At 42.1% G+C, this 22098-nt stretch overlaps 1 protein-coding gene across 3 annotated transcripts in view; it reads right to left on the bottom strand.

Annotated features, from left to right (window-relative positions):
- The window catches only part of svila (supervillin a), a 63162-nt gene extending 41387 nt beyond the window's left edge, over positions 1–21775 (bottom strand). The window contains exons 1-2 of one of the 3 annotated variants that reach the window (XM_029528763.1): positions 21638–21775; positions 17276–17342 (exon numbers count right to left, since the gene is read on the bottom strand). Coding sequence is in view for 1 of the 3 variants with exons in the window: in XM_029528756.1 (XP_029384616.1) it covers positions 11666–11672 (7 nt within the window). In the remaining 2 variants the exon portion in view is untranslated. Of the gene's footprint in view, positions 1–7974; positions 8048–11665; positions 11778–17275; positions 17343–21637 lie in introns of those variants that run through there. The other 2 variants (XM_029528756.1, XM_029528764.1) reach the window with 2 other exon arrangements.
- Between the last annotated feature and the right edge of the window lie 323 nt (positions 21776–22098).

The raw sequence follows: 22098 nt of genomic DNA, 5'->3' as shown, positions 1-22098 counted from the left end.
GAGAGAGAGAGAGAGAGAGAGAGAGAGAGAGAGAGAGAGGGAGAGAGAAGAGGGAGTCAGGTAGAGTTATAAAGAGACAGAGGAGGGAGGGGAGAGAGCTAGAGAGACGTCCCAGCCGCAGTGCCGGTACAAGCAGAGGTGGTCCTGGTAGGTGAACTGAGGAGCTGTGAAGCTGTGGCTACAGCTCTGCCTCTTCTCAGATCCAGTCGACTAAAGGCTAACCAGTGCCCACTACAACAACAACAAACGGCAGGGCTAAAAGCTGCTCACCACGGGCTAAGCTCATTAGCCAAGGCAAGCAAATTAGGCCCCGCCGCGAATATAGTATCCTGCATGCTGCAGAATGAGCCTCACAGGCACAGAGAGGAGGAGGAAGAAACACAGATAGTAAGGAGTGTCCCAGAGGAGTGCAGCCTTTCCCCTGGCTCCCACAGTCGAGCAGGATGCCAAAGAAGCCAGTGCAGAGTGTCAGAGAGGAGGTGGGGGGGGAGTGGGGAGTGGAAATGAAGTGAACAGGGGAAGAGGAGAAAGTTAAAATCGCCCTCTCAGCCAGATGAGAAATTCCAGTCATCCCTCAGCAGGTATAAAATACAAAAGAGCAGCGCACAGAAAAAGAAACAGGGCAGTGGGGGGTGAGAAGGGGGCTTCAAGAGATTCAGTCAGTCAGGAAGAGAAGGAGCATGCAAACAATAATGAGACACAGGGATGATGTGTGTTGTCTTTTTTTTTTTTTACAATTTGATTCGAGTAGAAACATGATCCTTGAATAGATGAAAAGAAATGCAATCCCACATTTCTCCTTTTTTAAGTATGCGTGTGTCCCACAGCACACGCATTGATATTCCCTGTGGGAATAATAAATTTCCTCGGGCGATTATACTGCGAGTGAACACCAAAAATGAGACCAAGGACACACGCACAAACAACTATCCATCAATGTGAGGATGACTGGCTTATCATTGCACCGAGAGGGCACTGCAGGGAGGCTGGCGTAGAGCCCATTGCTGCTTTTCAGACCCTGCTGGGAAAACAGAGAGGGGCATCTGATCCCTCTGTTAAACACAGAGCGATGGCTGTCACCACCAAACACAGGCGACAACACAAGACAGATCTGTGGATGGGAGCGGTCACAAATTGCAGGTTGGTGAGTAAAGTGCTCAGGAGAGGCCTGGCGACTTTTTCAGAATATATGCATCACATGGGTTTGAGTGTGACAATCTAGGTATTTGAGTTTTTCAAAAAGCACGAATGCAGATCATACCGTTTGTCAAACCCCATAAATCTGTCCAGCCTCAAACATCGGGGTCTGTGCAGGTGTGTCAGGACTAAGAGACTGGGGTTGTGTAAACTTTAGAAATGGGACGTTTGGCTCCTTCAGGGATGAGCTCATCGGGCTCAGCATGTGAACTTCATACAGACACGTCAAATTTGCCAATTCACACTGTAGGTGAGGAGACAGGAGAGGCACTATCTGCGCCCACCATTTACCTTCACACTCACCTTAGGGGTCTGACAGAAGGCTCCCATTCTGACGGCTGATGGGTCATAAAATAATGTACTAAATTATAACATGATCTTTTCCAGCTGTGAATTCAGCGTCTATTTGCTTAAATGTACAAACAAGACGCAGATTCACCTGATTCAATCTCTTCCGCTGCCACTTCTGAATGATTTGCCCCTTCCATACAGATACCTGCACCAACCATCATCTACCAGGGCCGTCTGACTTGTGCTTGTATGATACAATGTTTGTTTCTCTGGCTCATCTGCTACAGGAATGACATCAGGCGGACAAAACCGGCTACTCTGTTATTAGCACAGATGTGTGTTCACTGCCAAGAATGGGCAAGATCTCACAAGTCTGCAATGACGCAACACTATTCTTCTTTTCTCATCTTTGTGGTGGATGGCAGACTTTATTTTGACAGTTATGTTTGTCTCAGAGAAGAAACATGCATACAAAAAAAGCATGCCGAGTTGGAGCCATGTGTGTTCAACCCTGTGCTCATATATTAAGTGATAATAAGCTCTTATCCTGCAGATGTGAGGAGGGTGAATGGTGCTACTTTTACTACACATCACAGCCAAATGGAAGTCAAATGTGAACCACACTTCAAACAAACTGTGGGAAACCAGCTGAGTGTTTACTCTAAGAGAGCCACTGATTAAACCACTGAAGATTTAAACAGTTTCAATTTACATATTACTTGGCAGACTTTAAAATCTATTTAACTATTTATAATCCTTCCCTTCCACTATAATTTATTAGACCAAGACAAACTACCCCACAATGAGACCATCTATTGTTTCCAAATTGTAGAGGCATATTTGAATTTCCTGATGGGAACGTGTGTGTAAATGTCAAAAAGAAAAAGAAAAGTGAAAATGCCTCATTATGCTGAAAGATGTTGCACTGTTTACAGTTGTTAACTGTACTGATGAGAGGTGAGTTTGGAGCAGCTGAAGTGACAGATGAATATGAAAGTGTAATAAAGCTCAGGTGTCAAGTAAAGTGTAAAAACTGAAAACTGATGAAATCAGTTCAAGCGCAATCGCTGGGAATATTAGTGCAACTGCTGAGGACAGCTGGGAACAGCAGAGCAGTAGGGTTGTCAGTGTGTATCTAGGCCCCAGAAGCAGCTTCACTACCAGAAGAGTTTAAGTTAAACTGTCAGTGCAGGAGGGACGTAAAAGCAAATTGACATATCAACTCTCATTCAAGTTTAAGATCTCTTTGAAGTCCATGTTGAGTTGAAGACATAACAGTTTAAATATCAAACAACCAACAGGAAATGTAGACTGCTGGATCCTGCTGTAAATGTTAAAACCAAACATAAATTGGAATAATGTGTTTCTAAACAGTTACTGAGTGACGCCATGCAAACAATCACATCAGCTGGAATGTTTGCTCATTGATAAAATTTCAATTATAGTAGCAATGTCACTATCACGCTGATGTATTGGGAAGCATGAAATTTAACAGCACCATGACAGAGGTCAACATCATCATAACAGAGCCACACCTCGCCACTAATCACCCCCCCCCCCCAGATGTTCAGTCAGCTACACAATCAGAGTAGGTGCTATTTGAGCCTGGACAAGCGCACATGTGCGGCCCATCAGTGGGTCATTATTAGATAAACACTTCCACATAGTCTGTGTTTGCACTTAAAATGACCTCTGGTGCACAGAGGCATCCTGACATGTCTGCGAAGAGAGGAGCCCTTAGTGGCTGCATCACCGTCACGGGCAGAAAATCAAGGGAGCGCTGAGAAAGTGGGAGACAAATTATTAACAAGGCCCGTCTCCTGCTCTGGGCTCTGTCTCAGCCCTCTTCGAAATAAAAGTCTAGATTTATGGTGTCCCCTTGGAAAGATATCCTTCTTTTCTGGCCACTGCCCCCCGCCAAAAAACCCATTAAAAAACACAAAGACAGGGATGGAAGATTAAGGCAGTTAAAATGTCTTTTAACCAATTAATGACAAAGGAAGTTGAAGCATAAATGACAAAAGTTGAAATACTGTAGTAGTGCAGTGTGCGCTCTGTTAAAATATTTGGAAATGTTTATAAATTTGTTGATAGAATTCCAAATCCGGCAAAAGAAAAAATCCTTAATTCCTAAACGTTCTGTTATTTGCTAACTCCTAATAAAAATAGTTGGCCAAATCACAATTCAAACTCAACATTTTCACATCTTCAGGCTAATTGGTTCTCTCATTAATGTAGAGTTTTAACAGAGTTAAAGTACCAGCTTAAACATTCTGTAACCTCAGTGGAGGGCCTCTGAGGTCAAACACAAGCTGTTTCAAACTTCCAGAGACACTCCTGGACAAGATCTTCAAACCTCATTATCAACTTTTCATTACTGCCTCAAGTCTTTGAAACTTTACAGTCGAACTGAAAATAGACACACAAGACAACACTGACCTTCTCTGGCCATTGTACTGTGAATTAACACACACGCCCCGCTGCATGGCTTTCCAAAATTAAACAGATAAGAGGTGTTAAGTTGGGGCCTTGGGGAGTCCAAGTGGACTCCTTCAAGAGGCCCAGAGGTGTGTGGCTCTCAGTGTATCGCAGAGATTAAATCTGACCCTTGGCATCAGATATGCCTCATCTGCATTTGCAGTCTTGTGCTCGATGATTTAATTTCAGTTTGCTCCTGCATGGCGGCGAAGCAGCGGAGCTCCAGGAGGAAATATTGCTTTGTGGCATTTAAGTTATATTTTCATCGCAGTCATTGAGAACATTTGAAGTCACATTTGTCTCCTTCTGGACATGAACCGCAGGACAGACCCCCCCCCCCCCCCCCCCAAAAAAAAAAAAAAAAAAAAAAAAAAAAAAAGCAGGGCACAATATCAAAGCCTATTAGTCACATTGGTATTTATGACTTTTTATGATTGCTTTTCCTGCTTCTGTACAGGTATTAAACTAAAACACTGACACTGAGTGGACTGCAAACTTTCCAAACACTAACTATAACTCCAATCACAATTAATCTGTATTTATATAAACCAATACAGCAGCCATCTGTTCCTCACGGATGATTTGACCCGCAAGGCATGTGAAGCACCTGAAATGTTGAAACACATCTGCTGAATCTGATTCAAACTAAGGCCTGAGTAAGTGAGAACACACACACACACACACACCCTCAGCTATGTGTGCTTCAGCATGATGCACGCAGCACATCTGGTCAGGAGAGAAAGCTACAGCACCAGAATTCCTCATCGCTGTAGCTTGCCAGAGAGTTTGTTTCCACCTCCAGGGGCCGCGGACACCTTCCCAAGAACTGTCACTCTACAAGATGGGAACACTTAAAGGGATGGAGAGACACTAGTGGAAAGTGTGTGTCTCTCATTTCCCTCCAGAGTCGGCGTAGCGTGAGGTGAGCCAGCAGAGAGGAGGCTGCCATTGGTGAACTAAACCAAATGTAGCTGCAATGATCGGCGTCTGGCAAGATGCACCTATTTCCAGAGTACGAGCTGGGAACTCAGTGAACTATGAGCTCCACAGTGCACGTCCGCTATTCCTAAATAAACACTGTTGATGGCAATGACACTTATCCATCACCGATCAGCTGAGCTACAGTAAGCCAGAGAAGTTGTAAATTTACATCTAGCTGAACAGCAGTCGAGGCTGTGTGTGTGTGTGTGTGTGTGTCACACTACTGGCACACTCTTCATTAAGTCCCATGTTTTACTCTTGAGCTCTGCTTTAGCTTTCATTTGGACGTTGATAACCATCAGTTGCTTTTGTGTGTTTCACCCACAATTTACAGATTTTCTCCTGGCATTGTTTATACCAAACAGTCCACACTCTGATGATTTCTCCTTTCCACAGTTACATCGGAGCCAAGTTTATGTTAATTGCTGTAGAGTCCATCTACAAGGGCTTGTTGACAGGTTGTTGACAGAGAGCTGGAGGCATGGCCTCAAAGAGTCGCCGGAGGTGGTCTGCCCTCTCGTTTTCCTCCAGCTACATCCACTAAACCCAACATGGATCTCATGGAGCTCAGTTCGCCAGATAAAAATCCAATGTTTGAGCAACGAATGGCAACAGCCAGGCTTGATTCAAATAGAGCCGGATCTAAAGGAGGGTCCAAACCTACGACCTAAGGAATTGTGGGCAGCAAGATGCTAATTGAATCACCTCTAAATAACAAAAAAAAAGCATTTTGAAATTAAAACTAACATTTGCTCTACTTTTGTTGCCTGTTTATGCGGCAGTCTGTGACAGTCTGCAATGGATCACAGAGACAGCACCTTATGTCAGAGTTGCAGTCAGGTCAACGCCACGGGCAGAGACCCCAGCTCAAAGTCCAAAACACTATTAGTGGCTCATCATAAATCACCACTAATTAGATTTTAAACTGGGGCTTAAAATAAAGGAGAAGCTGTCAGGGAGTACATACGTATGAACTTAAGACCCACCACGTGAGACCACCAGGACTAAGCCTTCTTTGGGTGCTACCATAAGGCCTGCCACAGGTCTCTACATAAGGACGCTTCAGCCTCATCGGATGTGTGTTTTATTATTATTATTATTATTATTATTATTATTATGGACTCAATGCAATATGTACTACTTCTGACATTTGGTCAGCAGGGTCACCAGCTAATAGAAGTAGCCCTGGTGCACAAATAAATGTCCTGCCCTGTTACTCTGTTGCCTTCAAATCAAATACGGTATTTACTGTTATTAATGATTGACCATTGTAGTTAAACATGCTAACATCATTGTCATTAAGGGCTTCTGAACCTGCTGGCAATTGCTCTGTCTTCTATCCATCAATTGCAAAATGCTCAAGAGACCAATCATCGGTGGAAATATAAATTAGCCAAGCATCTTGAGCGTGACACATGGGATTAAATGAATGGGAAGTTTAGCACAATGAAAAATGGGACAACCCAGCCGGCCCTGTGCTTGGCTCACCCCAAGTGCTGACAAAGGTGTAAGGCTCTGAACAGCAGCATGAGACGTTGTTAGTCACACTGCTTCAATCAGTAAGACATTAATCCATACGGAGGCCCAACTGATGTCAGCTTTTTTCTGTGAAGGGTTCGGACACATTGCTCTAGGCATCAGATCATAAAAGGCTGTGAACGAACCATCTATTTTTACAGGTGAATAAGTCATCAGAGGCTGAGCTCAAAGGGAGGGAGAACGCACTGACGTAGCTCTCTGGATGATCACCTGGCCCCAGACACAACACAGACACATTGATACTCTGACACATGAACACACTGCACTTCCTCTCAACCCTTGTAAGAGATTACTTGCACTGGATCTGAGCCAATCAATTCGGTGATTCCCACTGCTTGCAGTCTGACACCAACAAGACAAACAGCTGAGAAAAGTGACAGTGACACAACCGGAGTGACCGTCAAACACTGACAATGTGTAACACAAGACAGTCACAACATCACCGCTCTGCTTTACCTCCTCCCGCTCCTGAAACCAGATCAGACTTCAGCCAATTAAGTAACTCTGAACTGGGGCTTGTGTATATTTGGAGCAGAGGGTAAAAATAAACCCATTGCTCAGTGCATTATGATTAAATGATACAATTAGCAGAATGAATCTGGGTTTTTCCAATTACACAAGACAATTGCATCATGTTTTAGGTTTTTCTTTCCTTGAAACAATAACTGCAAGCTTCAGCTTGATGATAGCATGCGCTTAAATTCCTGAGTGTCCAGTAAAGTGAGAAAGCCGAAATGGGCTGATGATTAAGGACAGGGATTGTACAAATGGAAAAATTGGTAAAATATTTAGCGTGTGAATGTGTGTCTGTATTAATGGTGCGTTGCCCTGTTAGGAAGCACTCTATTTCTGTCTGTGTCCTGACAGAGTGAGAGCAGGTGCAGCACAATGAACAACTGTAGTCTCCCCAACCAGTCAGTCACTCACTCAGCACTGAATGAATCACACATGGGGAAGCTCAGCAGCCCCCAAAATCTAAATCTCTCTTAGACCATTCATTTCCTCAGCTCTCACCCATGCAGAAAAATTCACTTATGGAAGCATAAATATCAAATGATTCACTGGCAGTCAGGGGACTGGACCAAACGCATTTTTTTAACATTAATAACTGAGAATTTCATCACTGACACAGGCAGAGTTTGTTGTAATTTGTTTCTGAGTTGCTTCTGGGAGACAATAGTAAATCCAGCCTGGATCTGGCAGTGTCATGTGAAATTTTCAAATTAACCAAATTAAAATCAGGATACAGAAGGGACTTTAATAGATACACATGAGGAAAAAAGTAGACTATAGACCTTTTGTTTTACATATTTTCCCACTGAACTCACCAGAAAGCATCAGTTCACTGTTTAACCCTCCCACTGGTTGATGTGAGTTGTACAACTACAATATACAGACATATCAAGAAAGCCTTACACCGCCAAATTTAGTCAACAGCTTCTATTCACATCTAGACCTGTGGTCAGTCATCAAATGAGGGCCACATACCTTAATATAGTCTGTCTTCTCAGAGAACAAGGTTGTGTGGTTCAGGTAGGTACAGTAAGAAGTTGCTCCTGTAGAAGGTCAGTGCTCTGGGGGCTTGTGGGACAGGACTACTGAGACATGAAGATAGACAGACAGGTCCACAGGCACCCCCACCTCCCACCCACTTTCCATCTGCAACTCTCCTTTAGCACATGTGCTATGGCTGGATCCACAGCATGCATGAACCCGAGGGGCGGGTGGGTAGGTGGCTGACAAATTTAGAACGGTGCTTTCCCACTCCATCAACGCCAGGCCAGATCAATCAAATGACAAATGCTGCAGGTGGTAGTCAAGGGGCCAGTAAAACTAGGGACAACAAGGAGACATAGAAGTCATGATGGATTTCATTTGAATTTCACTCATTAATCATATCTATAAAAGCTCACTCTAAATAAAACAGTGGTGCCAATGCACTTAAATGTTTTTTATGCTTGACCCACATAGTGTTTTTGTGTTCATGCACAGGCGCGGACATGTCAAAGCTATATTAATTCATCTGCAATCAAAAACACACAAACAGACCTTAGATTTATTCTGTTAAATTGATCAGGAAATCATTATTGAATTCAAAACATGATCAGTTTATTCTTAAAATGAAAGAACTTTTCAGTGCCATGACCACAGTTTGTAATACAAACTTAACATCAGATAGGGAACTACACACCGTAATTTTTTGTTCGGGCACAGAAGATGTAATTCAGCTATAGTAACGCCAACGCAAGAGCCAAAGGAGTGTCATGAAAGTCAACTTCTGTTTAATGGAAGAGCCCAGTAGGTGACACCCATTAAAGTACCAGGGCATGAAGATTCTCTTCCCAAAAATAACTTTCTAGAGATCTCTGGTATTAAATCAGCCGTCAGGCTAACCATCCCTCAGATATACACAAACTGTCAAAACACAAACTTTGTACTATTTACCTTTAAAAAAAAAAAATTGGACCTCAAACGTCCCACAGTAGACTACTAGATTAATCCAATGTGTGAAGATGACTACTGGATTCAAAATCTCAATTGTCAACATGTCTACCTGACGTAAGGTTGACAGGAAAAGTCAAAGGTTGGACCAGCTGGTGGCGCTACATGGCAAGTCATGGAACCGTCAAGTCAAAAACATTTATCATCTCTGTACCATTAATAACTTAATAACTCTGCGGAAATCCAACCAATAGCTTATAGATATTTGATTCTTAACAAACGTGATGGACTGAACAGAAACTGCCCTGGCTAAAAACAAAAACAAAAGGTCTGCGGTTCACATTGTACAATCAATGTGGCCGAGGCGGAGTCTGGTTTCTGGTGCTAAATAGTGTTGTTGATGTAAACATTCAGAAAGCAAAAGGGAAGGACAACAATTGAAAGACAGAGCAAGGAAGGGAACCTCTCTCACAAAAAAACCCAAAGATAAGGACAGGACTCTGATCCAGCTGGCCAATGAACGGAGGGTGCACTTGGCAAAGGAGAGGACCCCAGGACTCCAGGACACCAGCAGTGGCACGGAAGAGGAGACGCAGAAGGATGAAGCATTGGAGCAGCTGGCATGTTCTCAATATCGTTAAGGACACACGCTCGCCTTCAACTTGCTTTTGAGCTACAAGACAAACAGCACCATCTAGTGACAACTCAGTACAACCACAACGTTCACCCTAACTTCATCAGCAGTGAAGCAACCTAATTTTTCTGAAGAAATGATATTGTTAAAGCGTGTGTGAAAAGGTAAACCAAAGAGAGTGATTTGTGACTTTTTCATCTGCTTGTGGAAACAGCATTGGGTTCCTCAGCTGGGAACAGAGCTTCCTCTGTACTGTGACCGAGCGTTGAAAATGATGTGATTCAGGAACCCCAGAGTTAATATGCAGACGAGAAGCATTAGTTCTTTCAAATGTTGGAGCAAATGTAATTTCAATTTAAGACGAGGGCCTATAGCTGACTGCTAACATGTCTCAAACACTCCGAACTGTCAGCACAACACTGAAGACTGAGGGCAAAAAAAACTCGCCTGCTGTTTTTCCATAAACAGCTGCAGATAGACCACAACAATGTCCTGGGATGCAGAAAACCAGGAAATGTGTGTACTATTAAACCCTCCCCTTGCTTCACGGCCTCACTTTGATGACTGCCGAGCATGCAGGCAAAAATCACACTCAGCAGCTTTGGTTAAAGGAATATTCTCTACCTGCAGAGCAGTCACAATAATAAAGAGGAGCACGCTAAGCTTCAGAGACTGCAGAGCAGACGAGACCAGACTGGGCCCATTCAGCCCTAAAATCATCCAGCAGCATGGGACACTATTCACACGCAGCACTGAGCATGAAACACCAGTGCCTATTAAACCGAGACACAATAAAAGTTTTGTGAAGGGAAATAAACAGATGGGAAAAGAGAACACCACAGGAACAGGTTGGAGGAACCAGAGAAGAAACTGTTTTCTCTTTATGCTCGTCCTGTCAGTGCACTTTAGCACAATTTGTACGTTGCCTTTCGTGTTTCTTAAATAAAAGAATAAAAGGATAGAGACCAGGACTGTCAGTAGAACTGACTTGCAGGATGTTTGAGGTGGAATTCATTATTAGTGAAAAAGGCTGTTTCAAGGTTTTCTTAGGATCCCCATTAGCCTGGTTAAACCAGCTATTCTTCCTGGGGCCCTCATTGTTTGTACAATTTACCTTCATGTTTTGGTTTTTGTTGCTGTTGCTACCTCAGCATACAGTGACAAAATGTGGAACAGGTTGAGGAACAACACCAAACACATGCTGATGCCTGATGTTGATCACATACTCATTTTTGAGAACCAATAAATAAGAGTATTTATATAATTGTTTGAACTCTATTTTTTTTTTTTTTACGTACAATCAAAAGTACAATCAAATTTACTGAGAAAAATAAAAACGTCACCTTATTCAATTATCACCCAAAACCATGATCAATGAAACCTCACCTGGACTCTTCCATCAGTATCCCAGCAAGCTGGACTGTCTCAAACTGCATTGTAAGCGTTTAGATGTACTGCTCAAAACCATAAAGAAACGCTCCACAAACTCTTCTACGCAGTTCCGATGCAGCGAACATCAATGGAAAGTTTACCCATGAGCACCTTTTAGTCCAGCACAACACAAGATCTCAAGGTGTCATTCAGTGGCCAAAAATAGATGGCGTAAGAGCAGATAGGAGCTTCAAAGACGGCAGAGGAAGAGGTCTGTGGTTTGTGGAAAGAAGAGGAAATATACGAGCAGCAAAAGGCATCAAAAGAGTGTGATAAAAACATGGTGTCAGAAAACAAGAGGGATGAGAAAGCAGGATGGATCAGACAGTGGAAGATGTATATCTGCCCAAACTACAGCTGCACTTTGGCTGCAGGAACCATATCTTGACAGCAGCCGTTGATGACAGCTCCATCCTCTATGCCCCCTTTATCCCACCACGCCATGACCTACATGTCAACTCTACACAGCAAAATTGCTGTTACACAAACCAGACCTCCTTTTCCACCAACACATACCGCCCAGCGTCCCGGCAGATGAGCTTTCAAAGCACATTAATGAGCGGATATGTCCCGAATCGAGCACAATCATGCTGCTGAAGTAAGACAAATTGGGAACAAAGGATGAGATCAAAAGGTTAGATGATAAGACAGAAGCTGAAGATTGAACTGTACCTTTCATGGTTCGTCAGATTGTTAACCAATAAAAAAGGTCAATATCCAGAGTCAGAACACTTGAGAAACAGCAGGAGGGAAGCAAGAGATAGCAAGGGCATAGTAGAGAAGGGCACAGACAGAACAATCGAGACTGCCAGAGGGTAGGACTGGAAGGGCTACCGGAGTCACGTGATCTGACTGGAAGAGGCTGGTGGTTCAGAAAAACCACAGGGTGGGTTTGGCGGTGACACCAGCATTGGCCCCTTTAGGCAGCAACAGGCAGAGTTAGAGAGCCAGCCTGGCAGTGCATCAGCAGGATCCCAGCCAAAAGACGTACACCTGGAGTGTTTCTGACAGTGCCAACGGACACTATGACAGCGATGAATAGAAGTGGGAATCGGTCCTAATGAGCTGCAGCAGAGGAGGAGTACGAAGGGGTGGGAGAGAGGAGGACCAAGTCGCCCAGCAGAGATAGGAATGGGAGGAATCCCTTTTTATTTCCTCCAGCAGCCCTGATGAGTCAAACAGAGGGACAGTAAACCAGAAAAAGCAGCGGCTCAGAGGCCGAGGGAGCCACTTTCCCACATGGCTGCAGACCAACGGCCGTAACCGACACACAGACACAAACATGACTTCAGTTCCTACAGGAGATAAGTGGATGTTCAACATCACTCCCTCTGACAGTTTGAGAGGCAGGCGACTCAACCTTCAGGCCACCGGTCAAAGACTGATGTGGCTCTGTGCTATACTGATATGATGCACTGGGGGGGAACGTCCAGTGGACTCCAGGTTTTTTTTTTGTTTTTTTTTATGTCCAAAAGGATGAAAGCAGGAAACGAATAAAAGTCAAAATATATATATATAGCATCGAAATATCTTGAAAACTGAACAAATATTCCAAGGTTTCAAAGTTTAATGACAATGGGAAAACCAGTAAAAGTGTGTTTAGACAATGGGAGGCTACTATATTTCCTTGCTGGCGTTCTCTCTAAATCAGGTATTTAATCTGTTTAGAAGTCACAAAATTATCAACTGTAATTCTGATAATTCTAAAAGAGTAGCCGTGATAAGAAGCTGCTTATTTAAACTTTGGTCATGAGCCAACATCAACCTCAGCATTAACATGTATTCAAAGTAGTTTTGTGCTTCTCTTCTTTTAGCTCTGGCTGTTAAATACTCCAGTATGATTACCTAGTTGTTGAATCTGTCCTAGGCAGAAAACTGTAGACCCAACAACACTAAAAGCCATGAATAATAACAACAACAACAACAACAACAATAATAATAATAATAATAATAATAATAACAACAACAACAATGTTGTTGTTTTCCAGAAGGAACATTCAACAGGTGATAGTGGCAACACCTTTTTACCACATTTTATAAGTTTACCGTGAGCAAACAGAGCAGTGTACAGCAGGTAAGCCAGTCTGGAACGGAATTAGCTAATGTACAAGGAACAAGGGGGGAAAGAAACGCCAGAGACCAGTTAGTACATGTTTTGAAAATCAATAAACACTTGAGTGTTTATTGATTGTTTAAACTACATGTGTAGCAACTATTGATTTGTATAATGATGTTTATAGGCTTTAGTTACTGCTGCACAATCAAGCTTTGAGAAGAGCTGTGACAGGATATGCTTTAAATTTATCAGATTAATTAAAGATAAACTGGCACCACTGATGTCATGAGAGGTCTTCAGCAGCTCTGTGATTGAGCAGCAATGTTATGCCACACAAATACAAGCAGAAACACGTGTGAACCACACACACACACACTCCTACCATACCAGCCATGCTTGCCTATAAAAGGCAAGCTGTTCGGCCAGGGACAATGATGAGCAACACCAGGTGCATGTGTGTGTTCTCACACGTCTGTCACCTCAACACAGTTACTCAGTCAGACATTTGCGCTTCACGATGACTTCTCCTTAAGTCATCACCCACCTTTAATCTTCGCTAACTGTATAGATATGAAGGGGAGAGGGCACAGCACCTGGAGCTACCTTATAACATCCAACACTGTGACCTCACACAGTCGTCAGCGTCTCCTGTTTCAGTGATGCACAAGTCAGTTGGATTTGTATTGGATCATTTAACCTATATGGAGAACCGCAGGGGCGGGGTTTCCATTCCCACCAAAGTCTGTCTGTCAATCAGACATGCCTTCAGATATCTGAACAGAAACAACTGGCACTAATCTACAGCCTCAGTTTGATTCAGTCCTGCTGTCATTATACGTTTCTGGTTTCAGCATGAGTCATGTACATCTTTTTCTGAGTGCAGGCAAGAAAACCTCATCATAAGCCAGCTGTGAATATCTCCTTAACACGTTGAGGCAAGGTGTAGTGAAAGGTCCTCCTGCTTTACAATGACAGGTCATCATGGGTGGATTTGGTGATGGAGCATGTTTTTGTGTTGGAGTGTGTCAGTGTATGAGCACAGGGGGACGAGAAGTACGATTACAAACAGCAGGAATATGTAAGAACATGGGAATGGAGCTGGGATTTAAAGGATAACTCTCTATTGTTCCTACTTAATTGCTACTTAATTTCACATTTAGTTTCATCTCTATATGGCTAACAATGCATTGCTATAATGATGTTTTGGCATCTTTACAAAAAATGTATCACATAAGTGAAATAACATGAATTTGCCTGACCTGAAGGATTTAACAACCCCATTACCAGAGAAAATGTTGCAAAGCCATTTTCAATTTTCTTTGTTATGTCGGTTAAAAGGCCTATATGTAAGTTTTATTTCAAGAGGTCACAATATGTCATGGACAGAGTTTCATTTTCAGGCCATACTGGAAGCTACGACGACTCACTGAATTTAAAGAGGTGGATCAGGGTTAGCTGGTTAGCATGCTCACTGACCAACCTACTGGTGTGTGGTGCATTAACTAAAGCCAATTCAGATCAGCTGACTTAGTTTGGAAAGCAGCTGGAAGCACTTTACAGACGTGGAGCAGTGTGCTACTGCTGGCATGGTCACCACAGAAATCAGATTTCAGCCACTTACAAAAAAAAATAAAAATAAATAAATAAAATAAAATAAAGCCCAAACGTCAATAGTTTTTTTCTATTTGGTGGGTAGTTTTGGCCCTTTTATATGCCTTATGAAGCCATTTAGTTTATGAATCATGTGAACTGTGAAGAAAAACTTGTAATAAAGTGAAATCGTCATAAAAGGGCCCTATTAATTGGGATGAAAGTGAGAAATTCCATACTAATTCAAAAATGTCAAAGCAAGCTAACACGTTCCTGGGATCATGAATCATGAGCCAAAATGAGAGAAATCAGCTATGTGGGGAAAGAACTGGGTTAGAGTCCCAATTCTTTCTACATAAATGGCAGTGCTTCTTTTGTTTTGAATATAAACACAACTACGTGGAAGGACAGATACTGAGCTGAGTAACGACAAACCATTAAAAGCACAAATGGTGAATCTGATGCAGCTTCTGGGTGTGAAAAGTGCAGTTTGCAAAGAAAGGATAAACATTTTTACAGTTGGATCAAAGTACATAAGGGTCCAAGCTAAAAACACTCGCTGACACACTGGTGCCTTTCAAGCCTGTGTGCGCTTGTGCACTTGGCTACACACTACCTATTGTGTCAACACAACAGCTGCTGAGGTCTAACCTTCCAACATCTCAAAAGACACACAACACGTATCGTGGAAAGCTTGTCTCTCACTGCCCGTGGCTGTGTTGGATTAGTAATATTAGAGGATTGTGTTGTCGTTGCCTCTGAAGTGTCCACATTGGAAACTACTTCAATAGATAACCTCAAACAACCCCACCCACAAACATCACATTAGATATTCTAAAAAGCCAATGGCGTCTACGTTGTCCAGGTATTAATGCAGACCAGAAAGAATGTCCGTTCTGCAGCGGGAGGAGTTGTTTGTGTGTGCCAAGCTCCGTTCAGCACAAAGCAAGGTGGCGAGAAGGGAACAATAAAAAACAAACAGGCCACAGAGTGTACTTCCTCGTGGTTGTTAAAAAAAAAAAGGGTGACTTAAGGACAGAAACTTTGATATCCACAAAACTGAGACGCTGAAGTTCTAACTTGACAATCAATGTTTTCTCTTTTTACTTCCTTGCCAAAAGCTTGATGAGAAAAACTGGCATGACACAACTCGTATCTATACTTATTTACTGCTACTGTAGTTTGGTTCTGCTACATTTTGTGGTTTTCACAACCAAACTGCACCAGGTAAAGTGTCTTGTAGGCTTTTGAACACAGTCATAATAAGCCAGCTGCCTTTCTCTTTCAAAGCCCCCCTTGAGCACTTGAGGTTTCTTTTTGTTTTTTTAAGTATTTTTTTTTTTTTTTTTCCCATGCTACTTAACAGTCCACATCAATTCAGACGGTATTATTCTGCACCACAAAAAGACCTGGTGCTCACACTTATGTTGTTGTAAATCTCCAGGTAAAGTGAAGGTGCTCTAGAAGTTACTTTAGACAAAGGAGGTGCTTCCGGGCTTGCTTCAGCCACACTAGCACAGAGACAAAGGTATAGTTAAATGCGTTATTGCATTAGAGCAAATTAGCGTAAAATATGTGACCAAAAAAAGAGGAAAACATTAAACTGCACCATTTACCCTACAGATGTAGTTAATAGTCCACTAAACACCTGCCATGCCATCAATCTTTCTCCCCCAACCAACATGAAAAATGAGAATACATCAAAAACTGTCACGCTTTTCCTTTTAAGACAACACAAAATGCACAGTTTCAATAGTTTGACATCATTTTGAAGTTTTTATATAGAGCAGCGCACCTTGACAACCATATCAGAGTTTCCTTCAGACCTACAGCAGTTCTGAGCAGTTTGTTTTGTTATTATACGAAAAACCTGGCAAGTTTCAGAAGTGAAGTCTCTAAAATCTGTTGAAAACAATAAACTGTAGAGGGAAACATCTCTTTAGAACCAACATCTGTAAAAACAAACGTTATCTTTTTCTTAAGAAGAATAAAACCACAGATGATTCCTGGATATGAAATTTCAAGCTGTTTTACAAAACACTGAAGACAACACGATTCAAGAGACATTATGAAGTGAGCCTCTTCATATTATATCGTAAAAAAGTACAACCCCGAGCAAGAATAGACACAAAGTTAACATTCCCAAAGAAAATATTACTAAACCCAAGAGGCTGCAAAAGTATTTAAAAGTCGTAAAAGTATTCAAAAGCTATATCGTCCGTAACCGCAAATGAGACACACACATGCACACACATAAACCACAGAAGAAGCTATTACCATGGTGAGGAGAGTAAAGTTTAGATTCCTCTGCACAGGCAGAGTCTGTTGTGGATTTGCACCATCGTAGCTACACATGATGTCATTGACAAACTGGGGAACCATAGAAACAGAGAGGGGTTTTGTAACGGTCAGCGTGCGTCTGGGTGACCCCAGGAGAGTGGGATACGTGTGTGTGTGTGTGTGTGTGTGTGTGACCCAACCCCCCCTACATCCTTCCTACTGTGATCAATGGCCTTTCCTACTCTGGGATGTACAGTATGTCCGTTTGGCTGCGGGCAACAGGGCATTTTTTTTTTACCTTGAGAGAGGAATCTGTCTTAATGAGAGGAACAAATGGACTATGCTGATGTACTTACAAGATGACCATTAAGACAGAGGAGGTCAGCTTTTTTTCTCCTGTGGCCAAGTTTCTGTCCCCGGGCTCTGAAAAAAAATAAAAAATAAAAAATAAAAAAATAAAATAATAATAATAATAATAATAATATATATATATATATATATATATATATATATATATATATATATATATATATATATATATATATCATTAACTTAGTCACCAGAGTGTCTTTGGAGCATCAACTTAGTTGTCTAAAGATGTGACTACACTCAGTTTCCAGCTTAATTTCCCCTTTACATAGTTCAATATACACAGAAAATGGAAGCACAAAGCACAATACAAATTCAGACCATGTCATCTTTTATCTGGAGTCCATCAGTCAGAAGACGGGAGCTGATCCTCTGTTTCTAATGGCTGTTCATAAAAACAATTGCAGAGTTTATATAGGAGGGAAACACTTCAAGAAATCTGTTGACTGAGCGTTTAGACTATCATAACGGTAATATAGAACCTAGCTCTGCTTTTCAATCAACAAAGACATGGAAATCTACAACATCGGACCTTTCATGGTGGAAAACGACTAAACACAAAACTTTTGACCGCATGGTGACGCATATAACACTTAAAAATGATCAATTGCATGCGCACAATATAAACTAATGGGCTGGATGCTTATTATGACTGCAAAAGATTATTTTCATATAAAAACATATGAATCTCCAGAAGCCATTCACACATCAAATGCCTGTTAATTAAGGCTGCAGTGTCTCTGTGACCCACATCAGCCTGTTCCCAGCACATACACAGCAGATGGCACAGGTGTGCGAGCCTATTGGTCTTCTTCGATACATTGATGACGTGAATATTTATCAAAAAAACAACAGCAGCACCTCAGAAACAGCCAGCAATATGTACCAAGACAAATTATTAATGCGAACTTTTATTTTGATTAGCGATTGCATCTTTTGCATTTATTAACACTAATTATTAATTTCAACTGACATAAAAATTACAACAATTTGCCGATAGCACACAGCCAATCTCTCAACAATAATTAGTGCAAAAGAGCACAAAAGGACTCGGCATTTTGCAGCATTAGCTGGAAGACTGACATTGTTGCATACAACAGCTGGAGGTCACTTAGCAATAAAATTGGAGATCCAAAATATTGTTGCAGTTCCTTCTAACTGCCAACAGAAGCTGATAAAATGGTTGACATAACTTAAAGCCTTCTCTTTCCCTTTAGTAGACATTTCGAAGACAAAAAACTAAATTGTAAGTGATTTTATATCAGCAGGTTCTCTGGACCTGAGGGAAATCTAAAAACAAGTGAGCTGGAAACCAATACAGCGACAAATCCAGAAGGACACACAGCCACTTGAAAGCATGCTGTTCCAGGTCCATGTGCTTTACATGGTTCTTCTGTTCCTGGTCACAGAAATACCATGATGCAAGAAACATCTCCTCCTAAAGCCTTTGAACGGTTTTTTCAAACAGTCCTATGTGCAAGTACAACTCAACTTTGACCCGCAACATCTTTTACAAATATCTGCTAGAACAAAAGAGGTGGAGTTGTTTTGAGGATTATAGACCTATAAATCATTCCTGTTTCACATTTTTTCCCTTTGATGTCATGGCAACCAAGCCCACCCAAAACATACTCCCAACATACTGTCAGCTAGTCATCAAACACTGACAGACAAAAAAGCACAGAAATGCATCAGTATTACAGGTGGAGCCTCATGTCATCACCAGCTCTGAGACTCATCTCCCAGCAGGAAAGACTTATTGAGCATCTGCTTCCAATTGTTCCTCAGCCTCCCCCCTTCCTCATCCACTGAGGGGGTCTGAGGCAGGCAGAAGAACCACTGGACCCATCTGAACCCTGAGCTCCAGCTCTCTGGACCAGGGCCCCCAAACCAATGATGTAACACCCAGCAGACTTATGTAACCAACCTCTGTTGGACGTTTCTCACTGCGAAACCCACAAGGTGGAGACCCTGGGAACACTCACAACCAATAAAGTTACGCCGTACTGGAGCTCAGTGTCTCCACTTGCATACACATGCAATGCATTTCACCTTTCAGATGTATTTAGATTTCAGCCACTCAGCAGGCAGAGGCAGACTGAACTGAACACTCCTCGGGGCTTTTACCTTTCATAGGTACAGAGGTAAAGAGCCGCAGCTAGTTTAAAACTCTCCACTCCAACACAGTGGATGTTCATGCTTTAACTTTGTACAGTAGTGTCATTTCTTTGCTCAGGATATTTACTTTTGCCTCTGGCGCTCTGCACTGGCAAAATGTCTCCCAGCAACTCCTCTGAAAACAATGCTCTTTTATCCACCTGATAAATATTAGCTGATGTTGCTGGCCCTGTTTTGATTCAACACCACCATTGGACTCACATAAGGTGAAGACATCTTATTGGACACAGACTTGGTGGGCTGGCAGTCTCCTGTACTGGAAATAATGCGCACCCACAGTTCTACGCCATCACTACTCAGCTAATTGCCAAAATACAAAACTCAGAGGCTAAGCCATCACTCTGATCCCACTACACTTACTGTACTCATTAATTCACTTACAAGACATTTTTTCCATCTAAAAACAACAATTTAAGCAAGTTGTTCCTTGTTTTTCAAGACTGGGCTGTAAGGGCCAAAGGAACAGGCTGATCAGCTGACCTTCATCTTAAAAAAGTGCAAAAAGTGAAAAACATGTTAGTTTTTCACTTCATCTGTGGCAAAAGCTGAAATATCCCATCTAAAAAGGGACAAAAAGCTATGAATGCTATTTGTGACTAATACTTTTGAGCATGTCCTATAAAAAAAAAAAAAAAAAAGCTTAATTTTGATCAGATGTCGCAGCAACACGAGCTTGACAACCGTGTCCCTGTAAAAGGAACAAGAGCAAGGGGAACGGTTTGTTGTTTAAATACATCAATACTCTCAGCAGAGGATATTGCACCTGATACACTATGGGAAAACTACCAAAAGGTGGCACAAGGGACCGATTAAGTACAGCACAACTACAGTTGTTGTGAGCTAAAAAGCACAAATTGACCGGATCACTCTGAAGCAGGGCTTTTCTCTAATTATTACTGTGATCAAGCACAAGGAACTCAAAGAGTTGTCACACTTGCTTTGTGTTCACTGACCTCACATCTTAAGGTTTTGGTCTGAGGGAGGGGGGTGCTGATAATTGCTTTCTTTATGCAGTTCCATGTGTGGAGAAAAAAAAAACTGTAGAGTCTTTCTAATTACCATAAAGTTATTTATTTAGGCAGATTATAATCACCAGCTACCTGCCAAACAGGCAGGAAAGTAAAACACTCGTAAAGTAAACTGTGTATGTAAGTGGCTGTGTGTTTGTATAGCGGGGAACTTTAAAGGGCTAAATTTGCATGAAGTCAGCATATCAGACCTTTTCCACACTTGCTGCACAGCAGACCCATTAAGTTATCCTGCACATAATCACCAGACGTCGTCCAAATGTTTGCATCCACCGCACCAAACACCGTGCAAAAAAACTCCAATTTAGAGGGGCTCTATTCATCATCTCCGGTTCAGCACACACTCGTGGTAGCCTATAACACTTCAGAAGTTCTCACTTTCCTCTTGTAAATTCGGCGTCCAGATAATCCTCCGTCCGACACCTTGTCTTCAAATATTCTCAATTTTAATATTTATTTTGCAGCTGATGTCGGGCCATCCGGGTGCTCTTCAGCAGATAATAATCCGCGCTGCTAACTAGAGAGGTGGTTAAAATAAGTCGGAATTTTGCTTTAATAAACGCTGTATTGTGTGCAGTGCACCTGCCGAAGTATGCTCACTGTTTTACCAATCAACACGAGAGCCGGCCAACTTACATCTGCCCTGTTTATACAGGGAAGGAGCAAAGAAACTTTAAAGCAGAGGATTGTTCAATGCAGTTTGGCATTGTGCGCGCACAGACAGCAGTGTGTTATTGGATGTTGCATTGTGTAACAGAATATAGCACAGATAAATGAAAAAAAATCTGCTGCTGCCATGTGCTTTCTTTTTCTGCTTTTTACCTTCCTGACTGGCCTAATGTTCGACAAAGCTGGTGGTGTGGACTGACTCATGTTTGGTCTCCACCTGTGGGAGGAGGGACTCACCTGGGACAGCGCAGTATTTAACATTTTAAGATTCCTATTAAACCAAACGTTTGCAAACTGCAGAAGCTGCATCAATAACACACTTTACACGTTCTAGTGTTTTGACTTACAAAAATAAATAAATAAATAAATAAATAAAACTCTCCCCCCAATGTCCCACAACAAAGTAACCACGCTGACAAAATATTTAAGTACAAATACACAAAGTCAGAAAACAAGGCAGTCAGGCTGACTCACCGGTGCTGTCCTGCAGGAAACAGCCTGTTTCCAATGGCTGCTGAACAACCTCCGCCAGCAAACGCGTGTAATATCCCGCAGTTACACACACACACGCACGCACACGCAGACACACACTCAGGCTCCGGTGTCACTCGCAGACACACTGTCGACGCGGTTGCTGCGGATCAAAACTTCACTGCTGTCAAGCTCAGAGGGAGCTGCCGGCCTGGGATTTTCAAAATAAAAGCTCAGCGCGATCACTGTGACCGAGAAGGTGACACATGTCCGTCAAAGTTCGCACGACTAGTTTCAACATAATTCGCGAGATATTGTGTATTTCTTTGTGGCTTGCAGCAGTAATCCGACTCGTTGTTGTAGAATTCGTACTTTCTGCATGATTTTCCCTTTTAGGGAAAGAAACGTTTTAGATAAGGCTCATTCTATTTGTCCATTTTAATATTGTTGTTGGCTTGTTATTT

Source organism: Echeneis naucrates, chromosome 20, assembly GCF_900963305.1.
Source record: "Echeneis naucrates chromosome 20, fEcheNa1.1, whole genome shotgun sequence".
Taxonomy (NCBI): Eukaryota; Metazoa; Chordata; class Actinopteri; order Carangiformes; family Echeneidae; genus Echeneis; species Echeneis naucrates.
The sequence above is the reverse complement of the archived record's forward strand: the minus strand, read 5'-3'. Positions and strand labels throughout refer to the sequence as shown.